The 18,888-nt window shown below is 40.5% G+C and overlaps 1 protein-coding gene across 3 annotated transcripts in view; it reads right to left on the bottom strand.

Annotated features, from left to right (window-relative positions):
- Positions 1-18,888, bottom strand: part of LOC126161650 (BRCA2-interacting transcriptional repressor EMSY-like) — a 331,217-nt gene that overhangs the window by 64,546 nt on the left and 247,783 nt on the right. For 2 of the 3 annotated variants that reach the window (XM_049917637.1, XM_049917636.1), the window contains exon 15: positions 10,180-10,317. The exons of the other annotated variant lie outside the window; for it this stretch is intronic. In XM_049917637.1, coding sequence (XP_049773594.1) covers positions 10,180-10,317 — 138 coding nt within the window. The remainder of the gene's footprint in view (positions 1-10,179; positions 10,318-18,888) is intronic. 3 annotated transcript variants of the gene reach the window in all.

Genomic DNA, 18,888 nt, shown 5'->3' with positions numbered 1-18,888 from the left:
TCAAAATCTTGTATCTTCGGAAGTTCTTGACTGATTGCTTTGCAATTTTGACACAACGTTGAATTCTAATACAGGAGTGTTTTTAGATACCTACTTCTTTCACACACACAGACACACACACACACACACACACACACACACACACACACACACACACACACACACACACACACACACACACACACACACACAGAGAGAGAGAGAGAGAGAGAGAGAGAGAGAGAGATTTTTGGTAAAATTGTTTCCCTATTGTTATATTTATAATAGAGGCGTGTTTTTTAAGTAAGGTCCGTTTTGTTGTAGACACTAGTAGTTCGCGTGCATACCGCAACAAGATCATGCGTAGTGTACCGGCATGCCTCAGGAACAATTGTGCTTCATTTCAGCTCTGTAGCTGACTTGTATGGTTATGTTCTGTGTTTTGAAAAGTTTAAGACTATCAACTCGCCCACTGCGTGTGAGGTTCGCTCAGTGATACTGTTTCTGTCAGCAAGGAACCTGTCTGCTGCAGAAATTCATCGACAGATTTGCGAAGTGCACGGTGATAGTTATGAGTGAAAACAAAAGTGCATAAGTGAGTACAAGAATTCAAAGATGGCCGTGATAACGTCCATGATGAGGACTGCTCCAGTCGCCCTTCTTTGATCACAGATGATTTGATGGCTTCAGTTGAAGCCAGGGTTCATGAGAACAGGCACTTCACAATAACAGGTCTCTCAAACGAATTTCCTGATGTGTTGAGATCAGTCATTGTTTCTGAACATCTTAAGTTTAGGAAACTGTGCTCCCATTGGATCCTGAAACTCCTAACATAGGACCACAAAAACCAAAGATTTGAGTCTGCGATGAAGTTCTTGACTCATTATCACGAAAAAGGTGACGGTTTCTTGAGTCAGATCATAACTGGAGATGAAATATGGGTTTCACATATCATGCCCAAATTGAAGCAACAGAGCATAGAATGGAGACACACACTAGCCTGTAAAGGTGAAGGCCAAACAGACTCTGTCCCAGCGCAAAATCATGGTGTTGGTGTTTTGAGATAGGCTTGGTGTTTTGTTGGTTGACCTCACACAATGAGGAACCACTATCAATGCAGAAGCATACTGTCAAACCCTGAGAAAGCTATGCAGAGCGATTCAAAATATAAGAGGCAGCATGCTGACAAAGGGAATTTTCCTTCTCCATGACAACACAAGATCTTACACTGCAGGTCAGACCCGCGATTTATTGGACAGTTTTGGCTGGGAAGTTTTAGACCACCCACCCTACAGTCCTGGTCTTGCACTGAGTGGTTACCATCTGCTTCTCCACCTCAAACAACACCTCAGTGGCAACCGTTACAATGATGACGATGACTTGAAAATGGCAGTGAACTCTTCGTTGTTGGAGCAGGCGGCAGGTTTTTATGAAGAGGGTATTTTAAAATTGGCTGAGAGGTATGACAAGTGCTTCAACAAACTTGGCAACTATGTCGAAACATAGAGTGAAGTATGTACTTTCTGAAAATAAATTTACTTTTTTGAAATAACCTTTCGTTGTGTACTTACGTTCAATTGGACCTCACTTAAAAAACACGCCTGGTACATTACAAAATAGGTATACAAAAATGCTCATGTATTTCAATACAACATTGTGTCAAAATTCCAAAGCATCCAGTCAAAATATTTTGGTGATTTATGATTAGGAACATTTAGAGTTTCTACTTCAGTACAAATGCAGATATACATTTCTTCAAAATCTCAAACCTCCAAAAGTTGTTCATGGATTACTTGGAAATTTTGGCCCGACATTGCTTGTCAAAAAACCAAGTATTTTTACATAACTACTACTGGAACGCCATCTGGTATATAATTATTTAATTAGATAGATAAATAATCTACTCACCAAGTGGCGGCAGAACACACATAAAAGAATGTTGTAACTGGCAAGTTTTAAGAGCCAGTCGCTCCTCCTTCGGGCAGAAGTGTTGAAGTGGAAGAAAGAAGGGTGACGGAAAAGAACTGTAGAGGACTAGGAAAAGGGTTAGATTTTGGGAAAGTCACTCACAACCGCAGGTCAGGGGAGACTTACCGTATGGGACGAGGAGGAAAGACTGATTATCATCTCATATGATAAGTCTCCCTTGGCCCACAGTTCTGGTTGACTTTCCCAAAATCTACCCATTTTCCTAGACCTCTCCAGTCCTTTTCCTTCACCCCTCTTCCTTCCCCTTCAGCCCTTCTGCCTGAAGAAGGAGCCACTGGCTCCGAAAACTTGCCAGTTACAACTGTCTTTCATGTATGTGTTCTCCTGGCGCTTGGTGAGTTGATTTTTTATCTATCCAATTAAATAATTTTGTCAGTAATTCACTTTTTGTTGTTACATCTGGTATATAAGTAACACATACACTATGTGATCAAAAGTATCCGAATAACACCCCAAAAAAATATGTTTTTCATATTAGGTGCATTGTGCTGCCACCTACTGCCAGTTACTCCATATCAGCGACATCAGTAATCATTAGACATTGTGAGAGAGCAGAATGGGGTTCTCCGCAGAACTCATGGACTTTGAACGGGGTCAGGTGATTGGGTGTCACTTGTGTCATATGTCTGTACACAAGATTTCCACGCAGCTAAACTTCCCTAGGTCCACTGTTTCCAATGTGACAGTGAAGTGGAAACGTGAAGGGACATGTACAGCATAAAAGTGTACAGGCCGACCTCGTCTGTTGACTGACAGAGACTGCCGACAGCTGAAAAGGGTCGTAATGTGTAATAGGCAGACATCTACCCAGACTATCACACAGGATTCCAAACTGCATCAGGATCAACTGCAAGTATTATGACAGTTAGGCAGAAGGTGGGAAAACTTGGATTTCATGGTCGAGTGGCTGCTCATAAGCCACACATCATGCCGGTAAATGCCAAATGACGCCCCGCTTGGTGTAAGGAGCATAAACATTGGACGACTGAACAGTGGAAAAATGTTGCGTGGAGTGACAAATCATGGTTCACAATGTGGCAGTCGATTGGCAGGGTGTGGGTACGGCGAATGCCCGGTGAACGTCATTTGCCAGTGTGTGTAGTGACAACAGTAAAATTCTGTGGCAGTATAGCGGGAGTTGAGAAAACTTGGATTTCATGGTCGAGCGGCTGCTCGTAAGCCACACATCACGCCGGTAAATGTGAAACGATGCCTCGATCAGTGTAAGGAGCGTAAACATTGGACGATGGAACAGTGGAAAAACGTTGTGTGGAGTGACGAATTACGGTACACAATGTGGCGAACCGATCGCAGGGTGTGGGTATGGCGAATTCCCTGTGAACGTCATCTGCCCAAGTGTGTAGTGCCAACAGTAAAATTCGGAGGCGATGGTGTTATGGTGTGGTAGTGTTTCTTCATGGAGGGGGCTTGCACCCCTTGTTGTTTTGCGTGGAACTATCACAGTACAGCCCAACATTGATGTGTCCCACTGTTGAAGAGCAATTTGAGGATGGCGACTGCATCTTTCAACACGATCGAGCACCTTTTCATAATGCACAGCCTGTGGCGGAGTGGTTACACGACAACAACATCCCTGTAATGGACTGGCCTGCACGGAGTCATGACCTGAATCCTACAGAACACCTTTGGGATGTTTTGGAATGTTGACTTCATGCCAGGCCTCACCCACTGACATCGATACCTCTCCTCAGTGCAACACTCCAAGAAACCTTCCAGCACCTGATTGAACATATGCCTGCAAAAGTGGAAGCTGTCATCAAGGCTAAGGGTGGCCAACACTGTATTGAATTTCAGCATTACCAATGGGGGGAGCCACGAACTTGTCAGTCATTTTCAGCTAGGTATCCAGATACTTTTGATCACATAGTGTATGTAATAAAGGGGAAATGTAAATGTAAATGTTGGTTTGTACAAAATTGCTAATCTCCAAAAGCTCTGGACAGGCTGATTTGAAATTTTGACACAATATTGAATTCTACTACTGGCACCTTTTTAGATACCTAATTGTTTAATATATGCATATTTTTTAACACATGCAATACATAAACATATGTATCTAATATAAAAATTTGTACCACTGTCCAACCAGGACCCTCCCACACTCTGGCCTAACCATCCCCTGGTCACCTTCCAGGAATTACTAATTTCCAACATGGTCTCACCATCCTTCCCCAGGTCCCTCCCTAAGAACAACAACCTTTCAGAAGATGAAAGGACTGCCCTACACAGCCTAAAAGCAGATCCTGAGCTGATCATCTTCTTGTCAGACAAAAGGTTCCACCACTGATGTGATGAAAATGAACCGGAGTGACTACCTGGCAGAGGGCCTCTGCCAGTTGTCCAACACCCTCTGCCAAAGTGACCCCATCCCAGAAGTTCAACATAACCCCCAATCCCTGCTCAAATCCTAAGGCCCTTCCTAGAACCGCTCCCCCGAATCCATCTTCCTACTCACCCCAACAACAGCCCACACCCACTTTCTACATGCTTCCTAAAACCCACAAACCTGACAATCCTGGGTGCCCCATTATGGCTGGTTACAGCGCCCCCACTGAAAGAATCTGAGTCCTTGTTGATCAACATCTGCAGCCAATTGTCCAAAACCTAGACCCCACATTAAAGATACCAACCACGTCCTACACTAGCTCTCCACCATCCCCACACCCGTATGTCCTGAATCCCTACTTGTCACTGTAGATGCAGCCTTCTCATAGACCAACATGCCTCACACTCATGGTCTTTCCACAATTGAACACTACCTCTCCCACCACCCTGCAGATTCCAAACCCACCACTTAATTCCTCATACACCTAACCAATTACATCCTAACTCATAACTACTTCAGCTTCGAAGGGAAGGTATACAAACAAGTTTGGAGTACAGCCATGAGCACCCTTATGGTACTGTCCTATGCCAACCTCTTCATGGGCCACCTAGAGAAAACATTCCTAGCTTCCCAAAACCCCAAACCCCTGGTCTGCTTCAGGTTTATTGCTGATGTCTTTATAATCTGGACCCAAGGCCAGGACACCTTTTCCTAATTCCTCCACAACTTCAATACCTTCCCTCTCATCCACTTCACCTGGTCCTCCTCCACCTGTCATTCCACCTTCCTAGATATCGATCTCTTCCTCTAAGATGGCTTCATCCATACCTCAGTCCACATGAGACCCATCACTCATCAACAGTACCTGCACTTTGCAGCTCCACCCCTTCCAAAGCAAAAATTCCCTCCCATACTCCCTGGCCACACGAGGTGGACACATCTGTAGTGATACGGACTTCCTCGTCCAGTATGCTGTAGTTCTCATAAAGGCCTTCACATACATGCAATACCCTCCAGACCTGATTCACAAATACATCTCCCATGCTATATCCCCACACACACCTGATTCTCACATCCGTTGCAAGAACCGATCACAAAGAAACACCCCCCCTGTCACCCAATACAATCTGGGACTGGAGTGACTGAACCACGTCCTATCATTATGCCCTGGAATGAGGGACATCCTACCCAAGAATCTTCCATCCCCTCCCAAAAGTGGTGTTCCGCCACCTACCCAACCTCCACAACATCTTAGTGCACCCCTATGCCACTCCCTCTCCCCTGGCACAGGGATAATAATACGGTGGAAGATCTAGATGCAAGACTTGCTCAATCCACTCACCCTGCACCACCTACTTCAGTCCCATCACAGGCTTATCGAACCCTGTTAGAGGCCGGGCCACCTTTGAAAGCAGCCATGTTATATACCAGATTCTGCTGCAACCACTGCACAGCATTTTACATTGGGATGACAACCAACCAGCTGTCAAATAGGAAGAATGTCCAAAAACAACTTGGACCACACAGTAGCACAATATGCGAGATTTCAATGGCTGCTTCATAACTTGTACCATCTAGAGCCTCCCCACTACAACACGCTCTTTTGAGCTGTGCAGATGGGAGCTATCCGTAGGAGTGCATCCCATGCTTCCTTAACCTAAGGTAACTCACTGTCCACCCACCCCATCACCCAATAGTGTGTGTGTTTGTGTGTGTGTGTGTGTGTGTGTGTGTGTGTGTGAGACCATCCTCTGCCCCAGTACCCTGCACCAATTCGTGTCAGATAGTTGTGCACTGCTATCTCATGCCCTAGTCTATGAAATCACGTGCCCAGCCATCTGGCACTTGCCCCCTCTACCTGGACCCCTAGCTCGCCCACCAATGGCTCCCCAATCTCCCACATGCCGCTAGACACTTCTCCGCAACCCTCTCCCTGCCTCCAGCCTCTCTCCATCCCTCATCTCACTCCACTCTACACTCCCAGCTCACCTCAATACACTCTCTGTGGGCCGGTATAGACTGGCAGTCAACTGAGCACAATGTAGGGAGGTGTGTGTGTGTGTGTGTGTGTGTGTGTGTGTGTGTGTGTGTGTGTGTGTGTGTCCTACAAGCTTAAGAAAGGAAGTTCATTCTGAAAGCTAGTAAAGCACTCTGTATCTTTTGTTTGTGTACCTATCAGTGACACAGCGGTCCTGCCTTTCCATGAGTCGTCTCCTTTCTACCTAAGTACTTAGTAATTCTTAATCAGAACTTTCTTTACATAAACATAAAGGGGGGAAACATTGTTACTAAACTTCTCAAAAGCATCTTTTGATTTAGTTCAAATTTTTACACATTATGGCAATAAACATTTAGACACATATAAGCTATGCACTTTTTAACATATACATTACTGAAACGGTTTTAGGAAACAGGTAAGTTGTATTTATGGCTTATTGGTTTATGATTAGACTACTAGTACAGAATGGGAGGGAATGAGATTAGGACATACATCTAATTCCTACACATATTACAAATGTGTACTTTATCTTTTCTTTCTTTTCCATTTAAGCAGACTGAACCACAACAAACTGTGGATGGATACAGCTAGTTGTCAATATGATTGTAAATAATATGCATATTTATTGTGGTTAAGCAGCATTCGATGTCTCAATGAGTGGAGTGTCCCGATGTGCACCAATCTTGGAAAGAATCTGGCTAGAATGCATTAAAATTAACAAACCTAAAGGCGATTCTCCTTCAGATACTCCACAAGACATATTAAACTTAGGAGGCCATCTTCGTTCCGAAGATTTGGAAGAAGATGATATGACTGACCTTCTAGGTGCTGGCAGATAACCTCTTTCAAATGAGGAACTGATCCAGTTCAAAACAGAACGAGCACATGATGACGAGCCAGAGACGGAGCCTGCTGTGTGCCAACAGATAACTGATAAGAACTTGTCAAATGTGCTTCCTTATATTGAGCAGGGAATGAACAGCCTACCTCAGAATGGTCCCAATGAAGAATTCAGTGCTAAAGTGTTTAAAGGAGTAAACTCATCCATTGTCTATTACAAAATACTGTTGAAAGAGACAGAAAGCAAAGCGAAGTAGACAATTCCGCACCAATATTTTAAACTGGGCCAACCCAAAAAAGCAGAAAGTGGCGATGGTAGAATATAATAGCTTATTGATTCCTTATGTTAATCTTTGTCATTAGATTAAAACAGTTTCTAAACCCTTTTTATTATATGTATAAATACAACACAATTTTTAATTTCATTTTTATTTTTTGGATTTATGTTTATCATTATATTGTTTTGTACGTTCATTTACTAACTAAGCATTTTTCTTTATGAACAAAAGACTATATTATTTTATCAAAAAGTTGGAACTGCTCTAATGACATTATTGATTTGTTATACTGCATTCTGCTTTACGACCAATGTTTGCGGTTTGTATCTATGCCGTAAAGTGGGGTATGGGTGCAATCAGATATTCTCTGACACCAGTCGCCTCTCAATTATCTGATCCCTGGAGCAGATGATAGAAGAGCCCCAGAGAACATGGCAGGCATCGATGTCACTCAGTAACAAAAATGTTGCATGAGATCAGTAAGTGCTGTGCTGTAAAGAGGTTCCTGCAGTGGAATGTATATTATAAGGCGATATGGCACATTTACTGCTCCTACAGCCACTTGTTAAACAGTGTGGAGGGTGATGGGCAAATAGTAGTGTGTTTCACTGATGTACACAGCTAAGCCACTATTTGCTTATTCATCAATTAGGTCATCCTTCCCGTGAACATTAAATCGTGGCAATACAGAATTATCTGTGGCTTTGAACTATGTCTCCTGAAGGCTTAAGCATGCAGGCTTTTCTTAAACAAGCAGCTTTAATTCCTCTAAATGTGTCCTGTAAGTGTTCACATTCCACTGAAGAATGAGAGCCAATTTAATCACAGAGTTTAATGCTGACTAAATGCTGTGCTTAGGAGAGGAGTTCAAAATGTTAGGAGGAGGGGTAGATGGGCTTGGTGGATTATCCAAACATATGCCTACATCCACTGGACAGTCCCTCCCATCAGATGTTACTGAAGCATTATTGTTAGGTGGTTCAACATCATGATTTTTAGGTATGGTCTTCCAGCTCAATGTTTTTCCTTTCCTTAGGGAGAGTGGTAAAGAAGTAGACATAGGTATCTTGTGATCAGCGTTCATTTTAGAGCAGAAGTCACCTGGTTTTCCTTTAAACTCAATGCCAGTCGTTGAAATGCCAGTATGTAGACCAATAGTGTCTTGACAGATGCAGCTACAAGCACAGGTGGATGTGCTAGCATCTGCACTGGGAGTTTGCATTGAAGTATAATACTTGGTTACTGGTTGCTGCAGGAGTGTAGATGTGCTAGCACCTGCTGTAGACATTTTCGTCGAGGCATCAGACTTGCAATTGGTTGCTTGATGATGGTAAAGAATATGGTTGTGCATGATGGAGATTGTAAAACCTTGAAGATCTTTTTTGCCTCCATGTATAGTAACAGCCTCATGACCCAAAACTCCTGTCATTTCTGTTACACATACACTACCTCACAGTTGGCAAAGAAGAGTAAAAAGGTAGCACTAACAGAATCAAGTTGCAAATGTCCAAATAAATTCACTGTACTTGGGCCTCTTTGGCACACTGAATTCCATTAACTGAGTAACATTTCTGCATGTATGGTCAACTAGGATTTGCATGAATTAAGTTGTTATACTTATGATTCATTTACAGAGGCATTGACAACTCCTTATATATTCACATACAGTTGTGCGATTTGGTGAGGAACACATCTGCAATGCTAATAATTACCCATTGTGCAAAACATTTTACTACTACTGCTGAGGACAAACTTCAGGAACTTATCAAATGAAACAACTATTTCTCTGCTGTACAACAAAGTCTCTGACATATTCTTAACACTTTTATAATAATATAAAATTAATTTGTACATTGCATTTCTTTGAAACATATGAGTATAAAATCCACACAATTATTTTAATTCAGTCAAGTAATAATCCACTTATCAAGGATACTACACAAAATTGTTACAGTTTCTATGATCAGTCATACAACACTGCAATAAGATGGAAGAGGTGTAGGCAAATAGTGGCTCACGGGCTACATGTGGCCTGCTAATGGTTTTTGCATGGTGCACCAAGACAGCCAGAATTTTTATGAAACAATTTATAACTTTTTTGAAATGCAAAAATGATATCATTTTAAAAGTTGTGGTCCTCCACTAACCACTGCTTCCACAAAGTGGCCCCTGAGCCAAAACTATTGCCCACTCCTGTGATAGGGCTACACTACCTCATAATACCAAGAACAGGCATATTTCATTTTATAAAGTGTTTCAGGAATACTGTGACAGTGTAAAATACTACAATTACCAATGCATATGACAGAAAGGTATCACAAAATAGTAGTGGAATTTGAAGAAGAAACTACACTTAACTTACAACTGTCGTTTCTATAAAACTGTACACATCAAAAATAGTGACTTAAGTATAAAACAAAGGACTGCAAATAGCAACTAATTTTATTGTTTTTAAATTAAGGGATGTATTATAATTACGGAATATAAAAATTATTCCATCAATAATATAAAAAGATGAGGTTCATGGCTATTTACAAAAAAAACTAATGACAAAAGCACACCATTGTTACAGATTGCTGTATTACAGCTACCAGATACAAACTTAAATGAACATATGCTGCAAACAATCCAAGGCAATCAGGAAAGCTATTCCATGCACATGAGGGTAAAACATAAATGTAAAAAGCCCAAACAATGAGTTCTAGAAACTTTTGCTCATGTTCCTGCTGCCACAATGATAATCTCACCTTCATTATAACTGAATGTTTCCAAATCTATGTTTGCAGAGGCTATTGCGGTACTAAAGATGTCCATTGTCTTTGAACTAGACTTTGGTACTGTATCCTCAGAAGCTTCCGCAGAGTCTCCAGAACACTCCTGATTTCCTTTGAAAATAAAATTTTTAATCAGAAGGGCATTCATAATTAAATGAAAATACAGGTTGAAATTTTGTCTTCTGCAGACATTATAATGGGATTTTCTTAAAAAGGCAACACATATGTTATTAGCCACTTATGCAGCAAGCATTCTCTTACTTGTTGTGTCGAGCCTGCAAATTAGTTCTCAGCTCCAGTTTTCAACAGTTTTAATGTTAGTGATTTCCCACTTGCACCTCTTCATTTTTTCAGACGCAAATAATAATGCTGCATACGTTGCTACGACTGCGACATGTGCTAATGACTAATGCCTCCTGGTGGTGTTGCAGACACATGATGATGCGGTATGGAAAGTACACAAGGGGAGCAGGGATGAATGTAGAATCATTCCAATTAAGGTATGAGCTCCAAAAGGTAAATACACTAATGAAAGTGATTTAGACATGACGTAGACTTTTATATGGCCTGGTGCCTCGGAATGAGCACCTCGGAATGGCAAAGTTGGTCAGCTATTTGCACACAACCATGGGTAGGTCATAAGGTATTTGACATGTATGTCTCTGCTTGCCCAATCTGTAACACAGCACAGGCCGCGATCTGTGGTAAACGTGATGTGCAAGCACAAGTTTTTGGGAGCAAACCACTCAGTAAACATTGCTGAACATGGGACAGCGCAAGATCACTACATATTCCCATGTGTACTCAATGACATCATTAGTTATTATTGCTGTGGACACAGGATCTTCAAGACTGGACCATGGATTGATGTAAAGGTGTTGTCTGGTCGGATGAGTTACATATCTCGTTACATCAGGTCAGTGGCCGTGTCTGGATACTCAATCATACAGGCAAACAGCTTATTGAAACTAGCACTATGCCATGAATGGAGGTCAGCGAGTACAGTATTGTGGGGCACTTTCACTGGTGATTCAATGGGATCTGTGGTAGTAATCAAAGGCGCCATGACAACTGTGGCCTATGTGATTATTATTATAGACTAACTGCATCCCTTCAAGCTTTGTGTCTTCCCCAACAGCAATATAATCTTCCAGCAGGACAACTGTCCATGTGACAAGCCCAGAATCATGCTACAGTGGTTTGTGTAGCATGATTGTGAAATCACACTGATGTCTTGGTCACCAAATTGCCTGATCTGTACCTGATGGAACACATTTTGGGTTGATATTGGGTGCCAGCTTCACAAACCACAGGCCTGTAACTTTACTGGAAATGCATGGCCTGTGCGTAGGCATCTGGTACCACATACTATGAAAACTTAATACATCCCATGCAGAACTGTTGTTTTACCGCATTCCAGAGATGGACCAACATTAAGCAGGTGACCATAATGTTTTGGCTTGTCAGTATTTTATAGTGTTATGTACAGTTACTAACACTTTAGTGAAACACTAGCATTTCCTACTCTCATTCAAGTTCTGTATATACCATCATGTAGCAGAATCTTTAGGAACATGGAATGAATTGGTTCTAAGTTAACAAGGAAAATTAGATGCTAGAAGCCAATTCTCTACATTAAGATAATAAATAACTTTCATTAAACTACTATAATTTAGCATGAATGTTGCTATTTTGAAAAAGGAAAGTTTCTAATTTCTCAGTTTATTTACATGACAACAATGATATTGATTCAAGATTAATAGTTATTTATATGCTGAAATAAAAATGGTTGTGATGAGTTTTGTTAGCTATTAATCTTTAATCCATTAAACAGTACAATCAGATAATGTGTGAGACTGGCTAATAAGGCTTTTTCTTTTTGAATCTGCAGAAATTCCATTTTTACTGGCTGTAGCTCTGATGCAAGGTTATAAAAGACCTTTGGCCCACAATATGGAACCCAACACTAAAAGCTCAAGAATCCTGAGCTAATAATGAACATCAAAGACGGATACAGGAATTAGTGAACACAGGGCTGTCATAGTGAGACTGAATATCATAACTCTGAAATCGACAAAAAACAAAAAAAATATATACCTACTCAAAAATGCATCTCCACTCTTTCCAAACCAATTATGTAAGTACAGATCATAAGTGGCTTGAATTCAAAGAAATACTATCAACAGTAATTGACAGATTTATAACAAATACATTAACAAATGATGGAGCTGATCCTCCATAGTACACAAAACAGGTCAGAATGCTGTTGCAGAAAAAAAAAAAAAAAATATGCCGAATTTAAATGAATGTGAAATCCCCAAGACTGGCGATCTTTTACAGAAGCCCAAAATTTAGTTCGGACTTCAATGTGAGATTCTTATAATAGTTTTCACAATGAAACTTTGTCTCAAAAACGGCAAAACATGATCAAAACCTTCTCTGCACAATAGCATGGAAATAAAATTGATGACAGTACTGCTAAAGTAGAGTGGCTAAAAATATGCAGCAGGATTCTAGAACATACATTGTGTTCAAATGTTAAGAATTACCTCACAGAGGATGGTCTATTGACACACAATCAACACGGATTTAGAAAACATTATTCTGGTGAAACACAACTATAGTGGAACTTCGATTTTACATTCTCCATTTTACATTTTCTGTAATTCTACACCATAAATTGGTAGACTCTGTGAAAAACCCATAGGATCAGTGCTAAAAATTCCCCAATTTTACCTTGCTTCCTAGTGAGGGATACCTGGATTCCAAGTTTTTACTCAACATCTCGCTTGACTTCACCCATTTTCTTCTTATTGACATTTGATGTGGCCGAATGTGTTATAACCACAAAAGACAGATGGTTTTACACCATGCACAGTGGCGGAGTTAGGGGAATAGTTTAGGCTGTTGTGGAGAGGGGAGATGTGAGACAGTAAATGCTGACATAATCCACGTTCAGTGTTGCCAATGCAACTTGCAACATTTAGTTTCACCCGCAACTGTGATACAACTACTGCTAGGATGCAGCATTGGACCACACCTATACATGATGAAGGGGTCTGGCCACCACCTTTCCTTGTCGCATTTATAACTCAGTCTCACTTTTCTGTATGTATTTCTGATGTACTGTATTCAGCAATGATAGCAACTGTCAACCTTTTTGATTCAAGCACTAAGTCTCAAAGAACATACTCAGTCATAATCGAGGAAATGTCACCCATTTTCGGCTAGTCAACTCTTATTGGCTTGCGACTTGTTAAGTCACCCAACAGCCAGCACAGTCACCACACTACACTAACACACGTAAAATAAGCTTGTCTCCTGGATGTGTGGAGAGGGGAAATGACCCTTAGTGACAGGAGTGTTAGTAGGGGTGAATGCATTTTGAGAAGTGCTGAAAATATACTTTTCCTACAGATGAGGTTCTATGAAAGAGATTCCACACGGAAATCATACAAGAGTTTTGTGATAGCACATTTAAAGATTTTTATGTTCAAGTCTGACATGATACAGTTGCAACAACTACATACACTGCTCATGTATGTAATTTGCATCACGCACACTACGTGCTGTAGATCATAAAGTTTGGCAGCAATGATAGAGGACACAGTGGCGGATTCATATGAGGGGCGAGCAGGGTGCGTGTTGCCCCCCCCCCACCCCTTGTGGGCTCACCTGCATTGCCACTTGCACCGCCCCCACCAGTCAGCCCTCACACTATTTGTTCGTTTCTTTCGTCAGTCGACTCGGCTGAATTGAGTTATCGATTAGTTGTGCCTTCCTATGTAGCATGTGCGTCCGCGTCATCGTATTTTATACATTTCCGTCTGGCACATAGATAGCTAATACGTACATACAAGAAAAGTTGCGGCCATTCTAGTGGTCTTGACATGTTATTCTGCCTGGTATTTGTTTGAGAAAAGTTGTGCATATTCTACTGTTTTCTTGTACAGAGAACCTTCAACACGTAGCATTATAAATATGGACTATTTGCCAAATAGGAAGCTAGTTTACATTCAGAAGCAGATATATTGAGACTAATGAATAAGGAAAAAGTTCTAGTTGCAGCAACTACAAGTGTGAAGATTAGTCAAGAGTGAGAGTGATCAGTTGATTGTGAAGTATTAATAATAGTAATAGTAATAGTAGTATATGTGTATAATCAGTTAACATAAATTTTTCTTAAACTTTGTATGTGACTTGATTATTTTTTATCACAGTAAATGTAAAGGTAGCTCAAGAAATCTTTAGCATCCCCTTGAGGTTTCTCTGTGTCCACCACTGAGAGGACATGAAGTGAAACTGTAGCACCTGAGATTTCTTTCAAATTTACGTTTTACACAGCGTACAGAAATTCACTAAGCTGACTTCTAATAAGCTAGTAACCCCAACTGGGAAAGTAAATTCATTTATACATGTCTGCTCCTCTCGTTTAGCCTAAAAGAACACTCTAATGGTGCTGAGCATATGGAATGTGGCTTGTAAGAGAAGCACTGAACAATAACACCAATGGCGACAAAGTATGTTATTAAGCAGATATCTGCATTTATGTTTATGGTTTAATCACTTAGCTGCTGTGATTTTTTTTGGTTTAATTCAAAATGTTAATCAATTTTTCCTTTTTTCTGGGTGAGCGCAAAGGATGATCTCCCAAAAATGCGTGTTTCGAACGTATAATTGGTGGTTGTAGCCTGTCAGAAAATAGCTCGATTGCCATGTACCAACATAGCAATTTTAATTTTTTTTATAAATTTTTACTTGCTGTTACACAACTGCGATTCTGTATGAACTTACGAAGTTCATTACCACAAATTACTCTAAAAAAATTGCATTATACATTTAATTTCTTTCACTTACACAGATTTTGTACAAAGTAATGGAGACGATTGCAATTTTTAATCACATATGCCAACTACATGTGTTTCTGGCCATATTTTGGGGGATTTTAACATTTTTCTCGATTCTGCAATTTCCTCAGTTTTGCATTTTTTAAGTTTGGACTGCACAAAAATGTAAAATTGGCATTTCAGTGTAGGTTTTTACTCACATAAATTGTTGAGTGCTGTTGGCAATGGATTTCAAGCTGATTCCATATTTCTGGATTTCCAGAAGACTTATGGAACTGTACATCACAAGTGACTTGTAATGTAATTGTGCGGTTATGTGACTGAATTTGTGATTTCCTGTTACAGAGGTCAGTTCATGGTAACTGATGGAAAGTCATCAAGTAAAACAAGTGATTTCTGACATCCTCCTAGGTAGTGTTATGGGTACCCTGCCACTCCGTACCTTTATAAATGATTTAGGGAGACAATCTGAGCAGCCGTCTTAGGTTGTTTGCAGATGAAGCTATCGTTTATTGTCTAGTAAGATCAAAATCAATTGTAAAATGATTTAGACATGATATCTGTACGGTGCAAAAATTGGCAGTTGACTTATATAATGAAAAGTGTGAGGTCATCCATACGAGTGCTAAAAGGAATCCGTTATACTTTGATTACAAGAAAAATCAATGAAGTCTAAAGGCCTAAATTCAACTAAATATCTAGGAATTACAATGGCAAATACCTTAAATAGGAATGAATATATAGAAAATATTGTGGGCAAGACGAACCAAAGACTGCATTGTATTGGCAGAACACTTAGAAGATTCAACAAACCTACTAAACAGACTGCCTACACTAAGCTTGTTCTTCCACTTTTGAAGTACCATTGTGCAGTGTGGGGTCCTTACCACACAGGAATAATAGAGTACATCGAGAAAGTTCAAAGAAGAGAAGCACATTTTGTATTTGCGATAAATAGGGGAGAGTGTGTCACAAACATGATACAGGATTTCGGGTAAAAATAATTAAACCAGAGGTATTTTTTTGCCATGGTGGGATCTTTTTACCAAGTTTCAACCACCAAGTCCCTTCTCCTCTGAATGTGAGAATATTCTGTTGACACCAACCTACATAGGGAGAAACAATCATCATGATAAAATAAGGGAAATCAGAGCTTGGAGGGAAAGATACAGGTTGTGTCCCCCCCCCCCCCCCCCCCCCCTTTACGAACTATCCAAGAGTGGTGTTGTTGTTGTTGTGGTCTTCAGACCTGAGACTGGTTTGATGCAGCTCTCCATGCTACCATATCCTGTGCAAGTTTCTTCACCTCCCAGTACCTACTGCAACCTACATCCTTCTGAATCTGTTTAGCGTATTCATCTCTTGGTCTCCCTCTATGATTTTTACCCTCCACGCTGCCCTCCAATGCTAAATTTGTGATCCCTTGATGCCTCAGAATATGCCCTACCAAACGATCCATTCTTCTCGTCAAGTTATGCCACAAACTCCTCTTCTCCCCAATTCTATTCAATAACTCCTCATTGGTTATGTGATCTACCAATCTAACCTTCAGCATTCTTCTGTAGCACCACATTTCGAAAGCTTCTATTCTCTTCCAGTCCAAACTATTTATCGTTCATGTTTCATTTCCATACATGGCTACACTACATACAAATACTTTCAGAAACGACTTCCTGACACTTAAATCTATACTCGATGTTAACAAATTTCTCTTCTTCAGAAACGCTTTCCTTGCCATTGCCAGTCTACATTTTATATCTTCTCTACTTCGACCATCATCAGTTATTTTGCTCCCCAAATAGCAAAACTCCTTTACTACTTTAAGTGTCTCATTTCCTAATCTAATTCCCTCAGCATCACCCGACTTAATTCGGCTACATTCCATTATCCTCGTTTTGTTTTTGTTGATGTTCATCCTATATCATACTTTCAAGATACTGTCCATTCCGTTCAACTGCTCTTCCAAGTCCTTTGTTATCTCTGACAGAATTACAATGTCATTGGCGAATCTCAAAGTTTTAATTTCTTCTCCATTGATTTTAATACCTATTCTGAATTTTTCTTTTGTTTCCTTTACTGCTTGCTCAATATACAGATTGAATAACATCGGGGAGAGGCTACACCCCAGTCTCACTCCCTTCCCAACCACTGCTTCCCTTTCATGCCCCTCGCCTCTTATAACTGCCATCGGGTTTCTGTACAAACTGTAAATAGCCTTCCGCTCCCTGTATTTTACCCTTGCCACCTTTAGAATTTGAATGAGAGTATTCCAGTCAACATTGTCAAAAGCTTTCTCTAAGTCTACAAATGCTAGAAAGTAGGTTTGCCTTTCCTTAATCTTTCTTCTAAGATAAGTCGTAAGGTCAGTATTGCCTCACGTGTTCCAATATTTCTATGGAATCCAAACTGATCTTCCCCGAGGTCGGCTTCTACCAGTTTTTCCATTTGTCTGTACAGAATTCGTGTTAGTATTTTGCAGCTGTGACTTATTATACTGACAGTTCAGTAATTTACATCTGTCAACACCTGCTTTCTTTGGGATCGGATTTATTATATTCTTCTTGAAGTCTGAGGGTATTTCGCCTGTCTCATACACCTTGCTCACCAGATGGTAGAGTTTTGTCAGGACTGGCTCTCCCAAGGCCGTCAGTAGTTCTAATGGAATGTTGTCTACTCCTGGGGCCTTGTTTCGACTTAGGTCTTTCAGTGCTGTGTCAAACTCTTCACGCAGTATCGTATCTCCCATTTCATCTTCATCTACATTCTCTTTCATTTCCATAATATTGTCCTCAAGTACATCACCCTTGAATAGATGCTCTATATACTCCTTCCACCTCTCTGCTTTCCCTTCTTTGGTTAGAACTGAGTTTCCATCTGAGCTCTTGATATTCATACAAGTGGCTCTCTTTTCTCCAAAGGTCTCTTTAATTTTCCTGTAGGCAGTATCTATCTTACCCCTAGTAAGATAAGCCTCTACATCCTTACATTTCTTGTCTAGCCATCCCTGCTTAACGATTTTGCACTTCCTGTCGATCTCATTTTTGAGACGTTTGTATTCCTTTTTGCCTGCTTCATTTACTGCATTTTTACATTTTCTCCTTTCATCAACTAAATTCAATATTTCTTCTGTTACCCAAGGAGTTCTACTAGCCCTCGTCTTTTTACCTACTTGATCCTCTGCTGCCTTCACTACTTCATCCCTCAGAGCTACCCATTCTTCTTCTACTGTACTTCTTTCCCCGACTGCTGTCAATTTTTCACTTATGCTCTCTCTGAAACTCTGTCCAACCTCTGGTTTAGTCAGTTTATCCAGGTCCCATCTCCTTAAATACCCACGTTTATGCAGTTTCTTCAGTTTTAATCTACAGTTCATAACCAAGAGATTGTGGTCAGAGCCCACATCTGCCCCTGGAAATGTCTTACAATATAATACTTGGTTCCTAAATCTCTGTCTTACCATTATATAATCTATCTGATACCTTTTAGTATCTCCAGGATTCTTCCATGTATACAACCTTCTTTTATGATTCTTGAACCAATGTTAGCTATGATTAAGTTATGCTCTGTGCAAAATTCTACCAGACGGCTTCCTCTTTCATTTCTTACCCCCAATCCATATTCACCTACTATGTTTCCTTCTCTCTCTTTTCCTACTATCGAATTCCAGTCACCCATGACTATTAAATTTTCATTCCCCTTCACTACCTGAATAATTTCTTTTATCTCATCATACATTTAATCAAGTTCTTCATCATCTGCAGAGCTAGTTTGCATAAAAACTTGTACTACTGTAGTAGGCGTGGGCTTCGTGTCTATCTTGGCCACAATAATGTGT

Source organism: Schistocerca cancellata, chromosome 2 (assembly GCF_023864275.1).
Source record: "Schistocerca cancellata isolate TAMUIC-IGC-003103 chromosome 2, iqSchCanc2.1, whole genome shotgun sequence".
Lineage (NCBI taxonomy): Eukaryota > Metazoa > Arthropoda > Insecta > Orthoptera > Acrididae > Schistocerca > Schistocerca cancellata.
This window is presented reverse-complemented; position numbering and strand designations above follow the sequence as displayed.